Here is a 15,238-nt window from a genome sequence, read left to right on the forward strand (position 1 = left end):
CAATGTGGCTGTATATCATCACTGGTGGGACACTAAGGCCTGCAGTCACATGCCTTCCACCAGTGCCGATAAACAGCCACATCGCACTGCTACTCGTGTGATATTGTTCATATATATTCTATTATTAACAATAAATGTTTTGTTCAAACCAAGAAAAGAACTTACAGTACATATACATATAAAAATAACGTTACATATCAAACATACTGTACAGTAGTAATGTAAATGTGTTAAGCAACATATGTATACAATATTGTAAAGCGTTACAACTAACTGAAATAAGAACAATTTGTCAGAGCATGTCAAAATCTCCATATCAATATGTCCTTATGAACATCTCTTCTTTAGATAATGTGAAGGTTGGTTCTGAGAATTCAGTCATGACTGTTACCAACGCCCAGGCGAAAAACCAAGGCACCTACCGCTGTGTGGCCAGCAACTTGTACGGAATGACTCATAGCATCGTGTCACTCATTGTGAGAGGTATAACAACATTAAATGCGACTTTTAATATTGTTTTTTGGTAAACCGGTTTTGTAAAATATATTATTTTCTTCACACTTAACATATACTATTTCTGCTTGAGATTTTCCTTATATTTATTATCATTGTTCAGGCATATTGCTCATTTCTCTCTCTTTTTTCGTCTGATTTCATTGGAAGAATCTCCTAAGGCTGTAGTGACCCCTGCAGGACCAGTGCGAGTCAGGGTCGGTGATCCCATTAATCTTGAATGCCAGGCCGCTGGAGAACCAAGACCCTCAGTCAGATGGCACAGACTGGACAACAACCGCAAGACAATGCTGAGCAGCCCCGTGCCTGCGGACTCCAGTGCTATTATACAGGTTATGAATCATTTGTTGTATTGGCGATGTTGATTTCCCTATTATTTGTCCTTTATGTTAATCAGGAAGGTTTCGTACAGTGTTTACAGTAGATTGCAAAATTAGAGAACGGTTGTCAACACTTGTTTTGTTTTTTTTAGAAATTATTTGATCCTCCTTGTAAAAAATTTAAAGTATTGCTAGTAAATGGTAAATAAATAGTAACATTTTAAATAAATAGTAAAATAATAGTATTGCTAGTATGTCCTTGAAAAACAGCATTTTATTAAATAACCAAGGCCCTTCAGCAAATATCCTTTCTTTGTGGTCAAAACAGGGAACAGGATTAGAAATATAGTTCTCCCAAAAATGAAAATTCTGTCATCATTTATTCACCCTTTTTATTCATTCAAACTGAAATTCTTTCACACAAAAAAAACATTTTCAATAACGCTGAAAACCTGTAACTGTTGACTTCTATAATATTTGTTTTTCCTGCTATGGAAGTCAATAGTTACAGGTTTCCTCAAAATATCTTATTTTGTGTTTAACAGAAAAAAAAGAAACTCATAAAGGTTTGAAGCCACTTAAGGGGTTGGTAAATGGTGTGTAAATACATTTTTTGGAGTAAACTATCCCTTTAAGCCATCGACACTTTTTGCCAAATAGACTTCCAAAACGTCCATGTTTCATACATCGTCACCGTATTGGCAACCAAAATTCCTGGATTTAAATGCTTGCTTTGAATGACTATAGCTAGTCACTCTCACTCTGCTATTATGTTGTTTTCACATTGCTCTTTCACATTTCACTGACTGAAGTTGCTTTCTTAGTCGTAACTTTGTCATTAAGGCATTTACAGAGATTTTTTGCAAGGTTTAGTTCAGGACTATGAGCTGCCATTTCATTATTTCATTCTTTTTAACTTCAAGAACCTCCTTTATCCAATTTTCTGTGTGACAGCACTCATTGACCTAAATGAGAATTGCTGAATGATTAGGTGGGTTTAGATCAGGACTTTGGGCTACCATTTAATTATTTCTTTGTTTTTAACTTCAAGAACCTCCTTTATCCATTTTTCTGTGTGACACGCTCATTGACCTGCATGAGAATTTCTGACTGATTAGGCAATAAATGCAAGAAAAGGAACCTTTTTGATTTTTTTTTTTTTTTTTCTTCCTCCTAATGGGATGTTTGGTCTCTTAAACAGCAAGACACTGCATGCTGAGTGAGATCAGATCCTAACCCTCTTCAGTGCTGAATTGACATTGATGTATAATAATACAATGACTGAAAGGGATTTAAAAGTGTTTTTTATGATCATATTTTTCAAATGTCATACTGTGCTTCAGAATATTTGTAACTCATAAACTATGTTAAAAAATGGCTCTTTTATTTGTATAGGATAACTTTAAATAGGACTAAGTGGTTACTTCAGTGTTGATAAAATTGACTTTTCTGTAATTATGATCTCCACTGTAGGTGTTGGTTGCCCGGCCGGAGGACAGTGGCACTTATGTGTGCACAGCACAGAATAACCAGGGCACAACTGAGACTCGAGTGGAGGTGTTTGTAGAAGGAGGCCCTCAGGTCCCAACTGTTCCCCGTGCCAGTGTCCGTGAACCCATGATAATAGTGGTAGAGGGCTCAACTGCCACACTTCATTGTGATGCCCATGGTAGGTGCTACTGTCAGCCCTTGGTTAAAGGGATAGCTCATCCAAAAATGAACATTCTGTCAGTATTTACTCATCCTCCACTTGTTTCAAACCTGTTTGAGTCTTTCTTCCGTCGAGAACACAAAGATGCTGGAAAAAACATACCTCTGTAGTATTTTTTTCCTATTATATATGTCAATGGCTGCTATTTTCCAACATTTTTCAAAATGTCTTAATTTGTGTTCAACAGAGGAAAGAAATTCATAAATTTTTAGAACCAATTAAGTGTAAGTTAAATGGTGAGGCAATTTTCATTTTTGGGTGAACTGTCCATTTAAAAGTACCTGTAATAAACCTTACAGTCTAATTTTAAAGAGTGTGTCCTAAAGCTCTTCTATCTTACCTACAGGATTCCCAAAACCCACCATCACATGGTTTAAAGAACGCTCGTCTCTTCCTTGGAGACACAAGATTGTGGACAACACCCTGATATTGCCTAACGTGGGCCGCCAGGACTCTGGTCAGTACGTCTGCAATGCCACTAACCATCTGGGCACCAGTGAAGTCACCATCATGCTGGAAGTAGACAGTGAGTACTTTTATTTGCCAGAACAAAAACTAAATTCTTTAAAACTTAAAACTAAATAAATATAGACACCTTCATCTTTTTGTGACATATTTGTACATTATTTAAAACAAACTTCCAGAAATGGATTGGTATTTCAAAAAGGTACAAATTTTGATTAGACTACAAACTATTACTATAAATCTAAAAAACCGAGATTTATTTAGCTTAATTTACTTGTTTTCCTACTATAATACCATTTTCACATCTAATGGTGTAATACCATTTTAAAGTGTAAATTTGTGGCATAACAAGGTTATTTAGTAGCTCCAAAAAAGTTATAAATGAAATGTATAAAATGATTATAATAAGTTGTATTAAAATGTGTTAATTTTAACATGCTGTACAAAATACATACAATTTCAACATTTCATAAAATATTATTACTTTCTATAATGTACTTATTTATTTTTTAATCTTCTTTTTTAAATTAGATGTCGTAAGTTTAGATGTCATGATATTTTAATATATTCTGAAAAAATATTTTCTTTACGACCTTACGCAATCTTTCTCTTTTTGTGTCACACAGAGGCATTGATATGGGTAATTGTGTGAAGTAAGAAACACAAAAAATTATGGCACAGCTGACGTAGCACTATGGTGCAAAGGTGCGTTTATTTACAGTGCAAAGTGTCCAATCCACAAATCCCAAAAATAAAGTAGTCAAAATATATACAAAAATAAACAAACAACAAAACAAGAATAAAGACAATAAAGCAGCAAAATAAATATGCACACAAAACTCGCTATCCAGACTCTCAGTACTTCTACCAACCATTACACCACTACTCACACTCCAAACTCCTACGACTCCCACCCAGAACTGAGCTCAAACTGTCACAATTGGTGTCAGAAGCTAACCCCCTTGTGAATACTAGATTAATTTTGTATAAATATATTTTTTTATCTTTATTTTTTCTGTTTTGTTGTTTCTTTATTACTTTTGATTTTTGTTTTTTTGGACACTTGTGTATGTGTATATATATATATTGTGTATATAGCACTGTAAATAAAACCGTGGACTGGAGTGCTACCAAGTATGCCATCGTTTTTGTTGTCCCCCCCCAAACCCAGTTTTCCCCACCAGAGCGAGCTGAGTCCTACTCTGTCACATTTTGCAATTATGTGTGATTATATTTTGTTTTGGTCAGATATTTTAACTTAAAAACAACATTTTATCAGCTGTGCAAATTTCTCAGACAAGTGTGGAGCGTATTTTCCTGCTCTTGTAAAGCCAACTGTAATTATCCGACATCCTCTAATTGACGCGTGTTTGGTTTGCGCAGCCCCACCTTATGCCACTTCCTTGCCCGATGACGTGTCTGTGCGCGTGGGTGAAGTAATCCGGCTGCAGTGCCTTGCCCACGGCACACCACCACTGAGATATGAATGGACTAAAGTCAACGGCAGCCTGCCCTCTACTGCCCAGCTGCAGGGAGGAGACCTGCAGATCAACCTGGCCAAAGAAAACGATGCAGGCACATACAGGTGTGTGGCCAGCAATAAGGTTGGCAAGAGCGAAGCACTGGCCAAAGTCTCTGTCCGATGTGAGTATTGGTCCTTTCAGTATGTGTGAACACACCACTCTTACAGATATAGTACCGGTCAAAGGTCTGGGATCAGTAAGATTCTTAGATGTTTAAAAAAAAAAGCATATTCTGCTCTTCAAGGCTGTATTATTTTGATCAAAATACAGTAAAAGCTGTAAAGTATTATTATATTTTATAATTGTTTTCTTATTGAATGTAGTTTTAAATAACATTTATTCCTGTGCTTTATGTAAAGCTAAGTTTTCAGTGTCTTTGATGTCACATGATGCTTCAGAAATCATTCTAATAAGATTATTTGCTGCTTTGTTATGATCAAAACAATCATTAATAATCTAAAATCTGTAAAATTGTGAAATATCTCTACAGTTTAAAACTGTTTTCTTACTGAATGTAGTTTTATATATTATTTATTCCTGTATATATTATAAATATTATCTATTCCTTATTAGTCTTTGTTGTCACATGATCCTTGATAACAAAGCAAATAATCTTATTAGAATAATTTCTGATCACAATAATCATTAATAATAATCAATCTTAAAATGATCAGTTGAAAACATGTAACGTTGGTAAATTTGACTTTTTAGGATTTTTAGATGAAGAGAAAGTTCAAGATAACAGCATTCATTTTACATTTTAAATGTCTTTACATTCACTCATGATTGAACCATTCAATGTGTCATTGATTAATACAAGTACATAAATTTATAATGGGGTGACGCAGTGGCGCAGTAGGTAGTGCTGTCGCCTCACAGCAAGAAGGTAGGTGGCTGGGTCGGTTGGCGTTTCTGTGTGGAGTTTGCATGTTCTCCCTGCGTTTGTGTGGGTTTCCTCCGGGTGCTCCGGTTTCCCCCACAGTCCAAAGACATGCGGTACAGATGAATTGGGAAGGCTGAATTGTCCGTAGTGTGAGTGTGAATGAGAGTGTATAGATGTTTCCCAGAGATGGGTTGCGGCTGAAAGGCATCTGCTGCGTAATACATATGCTGGATAAGTTGGCGGTTCATTCTGCTGTGGCGACCCCAGATTAATAAAGGGACTAAGCCGAAAAGAAAATGAATGAATGAATATATTTATAATGGTATTTATATGTATTAACATTGATAATAATAATAATGTAGTATTGATAAATATTTCTTAAGCAGCAGATCATCATATTATAATAATTTCTGAAAAGTCATGTGACGATAGACTGAAGACTGGAGCATTGATGCTGAAAATTCAACATTAAATCACAAATTAAGCCTGAAACTGCATTCAATAATACAGTGGTTTCAAATTGTAGTTATATATAACAATTTAATTTGTTTTATTTTATTTTTTGATTAAACAAATACAGATTTGGTTAATAGAATAGAACAAAAAATCTTGCTGATTCTAAATGTTGGGCTGGTCACAAACTTTTTCACTTTTCCCCCATCCTTAGCTCTGTCCTGTGTTTTCTGCAGCTTCTCTGTCAGTGAAAGTCTCTCCTCAGGTGGAGGTGAAGGCTCTGGGCAGTGCTGTTGAGTTCACCTGCGCTGCTAAAGGAGGGATGGAGATTGAGTGGCTGAAGGAGGGAGGAGTCCTGCCACCAAACCATCACATCAAAGATGGGATTCTCAGGTGACTGTCTACAAAACATTAAAACTGTCAATGTGTAATAAGATAAATGTATTCGATAAAAATTGTAAAAATGTTCTGGGCACCAATAGCCTGGTGATTATGTGTGTCGACATATAGCACTGAGGTTCTTAAGGCATTCAGTCCTTTCCCTCGGTCTCCTTCTCTACCGTCCTATCTAATAAACATTAAAACCACTAAAATATAATTATAAAAATGTAAAATATTTCAATAGTAAACAAAAAATATTTAAACAAATATTTTTAGCGAACCCAAACATTTGAATTGAAGTCATTATTTCACATAAAAAGATACACATTTTAATCCATTCATATTTATACTATATTGCATTAAAATGTGTTAATTATTCATAGTTTAACATACTGTAAATTATACTATAATAAAATTCATTAAAGTCTTTGTTTTCTTATTTATTAATTCAATTATTAAATCATTATTTCACATAAAAAAATAAACATTTTCACACATTCATGTTTGTTTTATATTGCATTAAATTCAATATTGATATTCATCATTTAAAACAAAGTTTGGATTGGCTGATATTTCTTAATGCTGTTGAAAGAGGAAAAACAGAGGGAAAATGTTAATTTACTTCTTATTCCAACATCATGTTCATTTTATGTTATTTTTTTGTTTTTACAATAGAGTATATAGTATTTGTGTTATATAAAGCATCGAATTATTCTCTGTGTGTTTTAAATCGTGATGTTTGTTATTTTTCATGCAGAATTGAGAATCTTGAGCAAAGCAATGAGGGAATCTACACCTGCAGAGCTACAAGTCAGTTTGGACAGGCTCAGGACAGCGCCAAACTCCTCATTCAAGGTCCCCATATGATTCCCAAAATAAAATGAGCTTCTAGATCCTGAGTTACCAACCTTTAACTTTGTGTTTTTGTCTTAACAGCTCTTCCTAAAGTGAAGATCAACGTGCGCACATCAGTGCAGACGGTGATGGTGGGAAACTCAGTGGAGTTTGAATGTCATGCGATTGGTGACCCCGCTCCCACAGTACGCTGGAGTAAAGTTGGAGCCCCTCTTCCGGATCATGTGGAAATAAGAGGAAACATCTTGAGGATTGATCAAGTGATCGAGTCCGATTCAGGACAGTATCGCTGTACTGCCACTAATGACGTGGGCTCGGAGCATTCACATGTGGTGCTTAATATCCAGTGTGAGTATGTTATTACGATATATTCAGGATGCTTATGGTATTTCTTTTGCCACTGATTTTAATAGATGGGTCAGTCTAAAATAGTCTAAAACCCTTTTTATTTCCTCCATAGGGAGAAATGTATTTTAAATTGGTATTACATACATTTTCTTGATCTGGTTTGCACGAATATAGCTTAATTTATTAAAATAATGCTAATTAACTAGTATTTTTGATTCAGAACAACATTACCCATAGTTCTACACAGAAAATTCCACCAATCAGAGGGTCAGGGCCAGAAAATATAGTGCAACAGTTGTGTTTTACAACTAACATCTCTAAAAACATCTCAAATTTATTATAACAATGACTGATAATCCTTTAAAGACCAGACCAGACCTGTTTTGAGCTCTGAGATTGTATAATTAATTGTATAACCCATCTGTTTGTGTTATTTCAACTTAATTTTTAAAACAATTGTGTTTAAAAGCTGAATTCATACAGAAAAGTTATCCATAATAGAGTAGAGAAACTTTCACCAGAGTCACAACAAGTAAAGCATGACAAGAGGTTTTTAGCTCTTCCCACTGTCATGAAGCACTTCAAATGATGTAACTGAGTAGGGTTTTTATTGATTTTGCAGAATGTCTTTACATTACATTTTTCAAAGACATTTTTCTTCAATTGAAAGCTAGTCATTTTTGATTCACATTGTAAATGGCCTCAGTTAATGGCTTATGAAACTTTAATGATGGTATTTGTAAATGCCTTTAAGAAAACATTCCCAGAATGCTGCTGAAAAAGTGGATGGGAATTAAAGATTGACACCTATAAAATAGACATCAAGCTCAGTGTTTTCTAGAAAGGGAGTTTTGTACTTTGTTGCATTAAATGCAACGTAATAAAGGGATGTTCTTCAAATAAAACTGCCCTCTGCACATTTTCTAGCCTTGCCTCAGATTGCTGCACTGCCTGAGTCAAAGGAAGTCACAATTGGCTCTGATGCGGTCCTGCCATGCATTGCTTCTGGGTACCCAGTGCCAACCATCACATGGTCAAAGGTAACCGTATGTTTTGTGGATAAACTTGACCTAAATGAAATGAAATCATATGTTCACTAAACAGTTCTGTTTGGAGTGCTAAAAATGGTTCGCTTCATGAACAAATCGTTAACCACTAGTGTACTTCCTGTAGGAGGGGAATGAGTTGCCCTCTAAATGCAGACAGGATGGCCATGCACTGACTGTGCCGGGTGTGACTGAATCAGATGCAGGAACATATGTGTGTACAGCTGCTAACAAACAAGGGAAAGTTGAGGCCTTCACCAGACTCAATGTTCATGGTTAGTAGCTTCTAACTTGAGTGAAATGTTTGTGTTAGTAAGTTACATTTCAGGAACATTTTCTTTCCTTTCCTTTCTTTTTGTTGAATTAATCTGTTTTTGAATTAATTATTTGAGTCAGTGATTCAATGATTAATTCATAAAGACTTTGTTTTGGTACTAAATAAATCAGCAGTTTTTAGTTTGCTCATTCAGACAGAGACTTGTTAACACACTACTGGTGGGTTGTTGTTGTTTTTTTTTTTTTTTGGGGGGGGGGGGGGGGGGGGGGGGTCTTTTTGCCTTTTTTATGAGATAGTACAGTATTGAAACAGGAAGCAAAGTTGGGGAGAGAGAGGGCCGTAGGGTAGGGAAATGTCCTTGAGCCGGGATTTGGACTTGGGACGACCTGACGTGCTACTGCACCAGATGTCGACAGGCACACCACTAGGCTATTGCACCGACAACACTACTGGTGGTTTTAGTGTTCTGTTTATGCATGATAGTCCTAAACCAACCAATGTACCAACACAAAAACACACTCAGCAAAATATTGTTAAATTATCATAATTATTCTTTTGAGATATCATTTTGTCATTTTGTGAAATGCTATTTAAAAAGCTGAAACATTTCAGAGATGTTGTGTTGCCTGCCTTTTTAACATTCAGTCGGTTTTCATGTGGTCTTCCAGAAAGAGTGATGCCCTACTTCACTCAAGAGCCCCTCTCATACCTCACACTGCCCACCATCAAAAACTCCTACAAGGCTTTCAGCATCAAAATTACCTTCAGGCCGGACAATGTTGATGGTAAGAACCCTTAAAACCACAAGCACCTTTAAACACACTTTTGAATTGTTTATGAGTTAATGTTAACTTGAACTGTTAACTTTGTTCACACAAAAAAATGTTATTTCTCCACTTTTTTACTCACTCTTACTGTATGTCATTCCAAATGTGTATGACTTCTTTCTACCGTGGTACAGAAAACTACACATTTTTGAAGCTTGAAAAAAATAATTTGTTGTTTGTTCCACAGAAGAAAGAAAGCCATACAGGTTTGACACCTTGACATGAGTTTAAATTTAGGTGTATTGTCAGTTTGAAAGGAATGTAGGCTACTATGTGAGGAGAACACTGTATTTTAGTGTTTTTTTTAGTCCTTTTACATGTTTGTTTCCTGTATGTGAACTCAATGATTGTTTTTGTTCTTTACCCTCCTTCACCTCTCTGTGATATGAAGGGCTGATTTTGTATGCCGGTGAGTCTGCTTGCTTACCTGAGAGTGTCTGAGATGTCAGCTCAGCACACTCTCACTGGCCCATAAGAAGGGCCCTTATGAACATAGAAGGCATGTTCATTATATGTTCATCAAGGCACTTCTGCTTTTCATTGAATTGGTTGCAGCATGATGCAGGAATGGAATCATCAACCAACTGCAGCTTCTATACGTTGTAGTGACATATACAATATGTGTCTGCATTTTTAGTGTAATAAAGACTTTAACATTTCTATGAAAGCTAAAATCAGTTCTTTTAGATATTACAAGAGAATTTAGGCACCACATTTTAATCTAAAAACACAGATTTAATGATTGGTTGAGTTTTACTTTTTACTTAAATTATTGTAGCATCAAGTAATGAATTGTAATTTTATGTTTTTACAGATTAAATTTTACAGAGTGTTAGATAATTGTAGTGTAATAGAAATGTATAGTGTAAATGAGCTTTCCATTGCATTATGAATCCAAATGTTACTATATATATATATATATATATATATATATATATATATATATATATATATATATATATATATATATGTATATATATATGTGTGTGTATGTATATATGTATATATATATGTGTGTATGTATATATTTATATATATATGTATATGTATATATTTATATTTATATATATATATGTGTGTATGTGTTTCTATATGTAAATTTCTCAGTGAATATAACAAATATACAGTATTTTGGTGCATTTAAAACAAATCAAAATAAGTCTAAGGGCTCTATTTTGACGATCCATGCGCAAAGTGCAGGGCGCATAAGCATTAAGGGCGTGTCAGAATCCACTTTTGCTATTTTAAGGATGGAAAAATCCGCTCTGCGCCGTGGCGCATGGTCTAAAAAGGTTGAGCTTATTTTCTTAATGAGTTATAGCTGTGTTTTGAGGATAAACCAATCAGAGTCTCATCTCCCATTCCCTTTAAGGGTCACTTGCGTCGTGCCATAGAGCATTTGCTATTTACGTGACAGACTTTGTAAGTGTAAAAACAGAACCCTTCACTAGAGGGAAAACAGATACAAATAGAGCATCTACAGCGCGAGAATGAGAGATGAGCCTCCTCATTCTTTACTTTCACTTTCACTCTCATGGATAGGGAAACGTGTTGTACGCACAGATATCCATTAGCCTATAAATAATTAATTTAGTTTTAGCGCAAAGATTTGTTTCAAAACTATTTCTAATTTCAGTTCTAATTTCCAGCAAACAAATACATGAACAATGATAACGAAGTGTGTTAAATAAACTGAGTTATATCCAAATACACATGCTGTGGCCCATGTGGTCTAAAACCTGACAGGTGGGCAAATCTAAGCTTGTTTTTAATAATACAAATTAAATATGGATATAATAAATAATACTGCTAATAATGATAACATTATACAAAAGTTGTATACAAATTGTTATGAATAAACTGAAAAAGTCTCCCGAGATGAAGAAGGCATGAAAGTAAGGTTTTTATATTTATGTAGGCTAGAAAATATTATTTTTGTAATATTTTAATCCTTTATCTTTATATCCTATATATATATATCCTTATTATATCCTATATATATCCTTAATATTTTAATTCTTTTTCATTTGTAAAGATATTTGCGTATTGCTGTACATCCTGTCTGTGTTAAGCAATGTGGAAGCGTGGCGCACACAATCGTCTGCGCTGGACAATAGAGCAGCTTTGTTTTGGTCTATAGAACAGTCTATTATAGTTTCTCAAAATAACAACACGGCAGCAATGTGCCTCAGCACGCCTCCTTTTTTAGACCAGAACGCCTATGGGCGCACATATGAGTGCAAATGCATTTGCTATTTAAACAGCGTGGCTCAAAACGACTCTTGTGCCGAGCTTAAACTCTTGCGCCTTGCGCCGCATTGTGCTGGGTGTATGATAGGGCCCTAATAGTTTGATCACCTAACAAATGTAAAATATGATATGGTTATTACTTGATGTGCATCTTACATGAATTAACACTGACAATTTATTTTGAGCAAGCTTATCTGTGACTCTTTGAAATGCTCATTAATAACCCAGAGTGCATGATGTGTACCAGTGGTCCTTAAAAGGTTTTCCTTCGATTAGATCTTATATGGAAATTTAACACTGTGGCAGTATAGTAGTTTTAGTTTTTTTAGTCCTAACTAATTAATTGAGAGCCACTGGTCTGTACCACCCCATCTTATTATGGCCATTTGATGGAGACATTGCAGAGTCAAGGCATGAGCCCAAGCATGTGGCTTGCATTGGCATTGAAAAATGCTGAACATGGCAGCAGCTTCTCCCCCAGCATGCTGCTTTACCTCCAGCTTAAAATGACAGAAAATGGCTTTGTGCTCCATGGTTAAGAGAGTGAATGCCAGCAATGGACTTAACGTTTTTTTCATATCCAGGTATGATCATTTACAACGGACAAAAGAAGACCACCGGCGCTGACTTCATATCGTTTGGGTTGCTAGGAGGACGCCCTGAATTCAGGTACTTTCGCTTTTGATATCATAACAACCTGAAGAATGTAGGCTTTTGGCTTTTTTTTCTGTTTTAATTCTTTTTTGTAATTTTATTTTATTTTGTGGGGGGTTGTTTTACCTTTATTAGGATAGGACAGTATATTAAACAGTCGGAGAGAGAGAGGGGTCTTGATCTCTTGGACTTTACCTCAGGATACCCAGAGCACAAGGCTATCAGCTCCAACAGATTAAACACGTTTTTTCTTTTGCAGGTTTGATGTGGGCTCTGGGATGGCAACTATTCGTTACCCTACACCCATAAAACTAGGCGAGTTTCACACAGTTCACCTGTACAGGAATCAGACTCAGGGCTCTCTGGTTGTGGATGGTCAAGCTCCTGTAAACGGAACCTCACAGGTGTATATTCCTCTCTCCATTTCTATGATTTCACCTTAATAAACTGTGTTAAATGATGGCTTCATAGCAGTTAACTAAATGTGAAATGTTTTATGTCCGAGTAGGGAAAATTCAAGGGCCTGGATCTGAACGAGGAGCTTTTTGTTGGTGGTTATCCAAACTACAGCATGCTTGCTAAAACTGCAGGCCTCAAAACTGGCTTTGTTGGTGAGAGAACCATCATATTATTATGTAGCAGATGGATTTTTTTGCTATTAAGGGTCAAAGAATGTATCATTGTGCAATTGTTATCAATAGTAATATTTCATTATGTTTTTGTGATCTTCAAGGCTGTATCAAACAGCTAATTATCCAAGGCGATGAGGTCATTTTCAAGGATCTTGATAAAAGTTCCACTGGAGTTTCGAATTGTCCCACCTGCAAGGATCGCCCTTGTCAGGTTAGTTATAACAGAAAATACAACTGTTTAGAACTCATCAGTTAAATTATTTTCTATATCTGCCATGGCCATTCACAACGCAGGTGACCCCCCTTTTCACATAAGAGTCCTCACTTCCTCTCTGTATACTTTTCACTTTGCAAAAAACAAAGAAATATTACTGTATACAAATAACAGATTGGTTAGCCATAAATGACACATAACAATGGTTTATAGCTAAAAACAAACAATCTTTAAGTCAAGTTTTGAAACATTTACTTTATCATTAGAACATATCTAACATAATATTTGAAACATTAAATCATTTTGTTATTATTTTACTCTATATAGAATATTTGATTCCAGCAGAATGTTTTAGAATTATTTCATTTTGGCATGATGTTTCTTTACCTCTATCTATCTATTGATTTATTTCCTTTTTTTAAGGGTTTTTATAATTTTATTATTATTATTTTGCTCTTTAGAAATTGTTGTATTAATTTATTTGGTAAATGATTAGATAACCTATTTGCTATTAGTGTTATGATGTGCTTTTGTAGTACATTTAGACTATAACCCATTTCACATTTTTTGTAAAATTATATGTCTATAACATTTATACATATTTACTAACATATACACATATTTATGGATGTTTACATATATTATTATCAATTCTCAATAAGATTGATAAATTGTATTATCAGAAAAAGAAAACGAAAAAAGGAACACAAATCATGTGCAAAAAGGTTACACCCTCCAAACTCCTCTTACATGGGAGAAAATATACATCAACAGAACATCAGTATGTTTGAACAAATGGTAAAGGACAGCACTTACAGCTACTGTTATGTGCATTTGTTATTACTGCCCTGTGAAAAGCAGTCATCTGTTGTGTTTTGTCAGAACGACGGCACGTGTGAAGACTCTGTGGCAAGCCTCTACAAATGCACTTGCAAGAGAGGATTCACAGGCAGCAACTGTCAGCATCACTCCTCCCTGCACTGCCACACAGGTCAGACTCTGTAAAAATCACAGTCCGGATTTGTCAGATCAGCAGCATGCTTCATTATTGCTCATTGTCTCGACAGAGGCCTGTGGACCTGATGCCACCTGCATTAACCGGCCCAGTGGTTTGGGCTATGACTGTCGCTGCCACTTGGGCAAGTCTGGAAACAAGTGCATGGATGGTAAAACTCAATATCCAATCAAATTTAAAGGATTTATATATATACACTATTATACACATATACACATTATTCCTCTTCATGACTGTCTCAGGTACTCTAATAACGTCACCACTGTTTGATGGAGAAGAGTCTTATATCGCATATCCTCCTCTCACTAATATTCACAATGACCTTCGCGTTGAGATGGAGTTCAAGCCCATGGATCCAGATGGCCTGATGTTCTTCAGCGGGGGTAAAAAGATGAAAGTGGAGGACTTTGTGGCGGTGTCCATGGTGGATGGACATGTCGAGTTCAGATATGAGCTTGGCACAGGTGAGAAATCTGATGGACAACAAATCACAATCTACTGTATTTCTAAGGGTACTTAAAGGTGTAGTTCAACCAGAAATCCTCCACTTGTTCCAAACATCTGTAAGTAACTTTTCTCTGTTGAACACAAAAGGAAGATATTTTGAGAAATGTTGATTAAAAATATAATATTCAACATATTTGTGGTAATTTAATGGTTTTATTAATTTCATGGATGAATGTGTAGATAGATTAAAAAAGGTAAATATTAAAAGTGAAAATGAGACTTGTTAAGGTAATAAAACGTGCAGTAAACAAATGAATGAAAATTGGTATAAAAGTCATTTATTTTTTGTAAAATTAGTTAAATTAGTAAAAAAAAATTTTTTTAATTAAATTTGGATTAAATTAAATAAAAATATGAATTAATT

General features: G+C 35.2%; 1 protein-coding gene across 1 annotated transcript in view; it reads left to right on the forward strand.

The window, feature by feature from the left end:
- The window catches only part of hspg2 (heparan sulfate proteoglycan 2), a 187,612-nt gene that overhangs the window by 151,091 nt on the left and 21,283 nt on the right, over nucleotides 1–15,238 (forward strand). Inside the window, 19 exon segments of the mRNA XM_056448664.1 lie at nucleotides 349–483; nucleotides 664–845; nucleotides 2,307–2,502; nucleotides 2,891–3,070; nucleotides 4,393–4,653; nucleotides 6,105–6,261; nucleotides 7,007–7,104; nucleotides 7,186–7,452; nucleotides 8,380–8,492; nucleotides 8,626–8,773; nucleotides 9,444–9,560; nucleotides 9,994–10,011; nucleotides 12,437–12,521; nucleotides 12,766–12,910; nucleotides 13,015–13,117; nucleotides 13,240–13,349; nucleotides 14,235–14,343; nucleotides 14,420–14,518; nucleotides 14,610–14,831. Coding sequence (XP_056304639.1) covers nucleotides 349–483; nucleotides 664–845; nucleotides 2,307–2,502; nucleotides 2,891–3,070; nucleotides 4,393–4,653; nucleotides 6,105–6,261; nucleotides 7,007–7,104; nucleotides 7,186–7,452; nucleotides 8,380–8,492; nucleotides 8,626–8,773; nucleotides 9,444–9,560; nucleotides 9,994–10,011; nucleotides 12,437–12,521; nucleotides 12,766–12,910; nucleotides 13,015–13,117; nucleotides 13,240–13,349; nucleotides 14,235–14,343; nucleotides 14,420–14,518; nucleotides 14,610–14,831 — 2,745 coding nt within the window.

Source organism: Danio aesculapii, chromosome 23 (genome assembly GCF_903798145.1).
Source record: "Danio aesculapii chromosome 23, fDanAes4.1, whole genome shotgun sequence".
Lineage (NCBI taxonomy): Eukaryota > Metazoa > Chordata > Actinopteri > Cypriniformes > Danionidae > Danio > Danio aesculapii.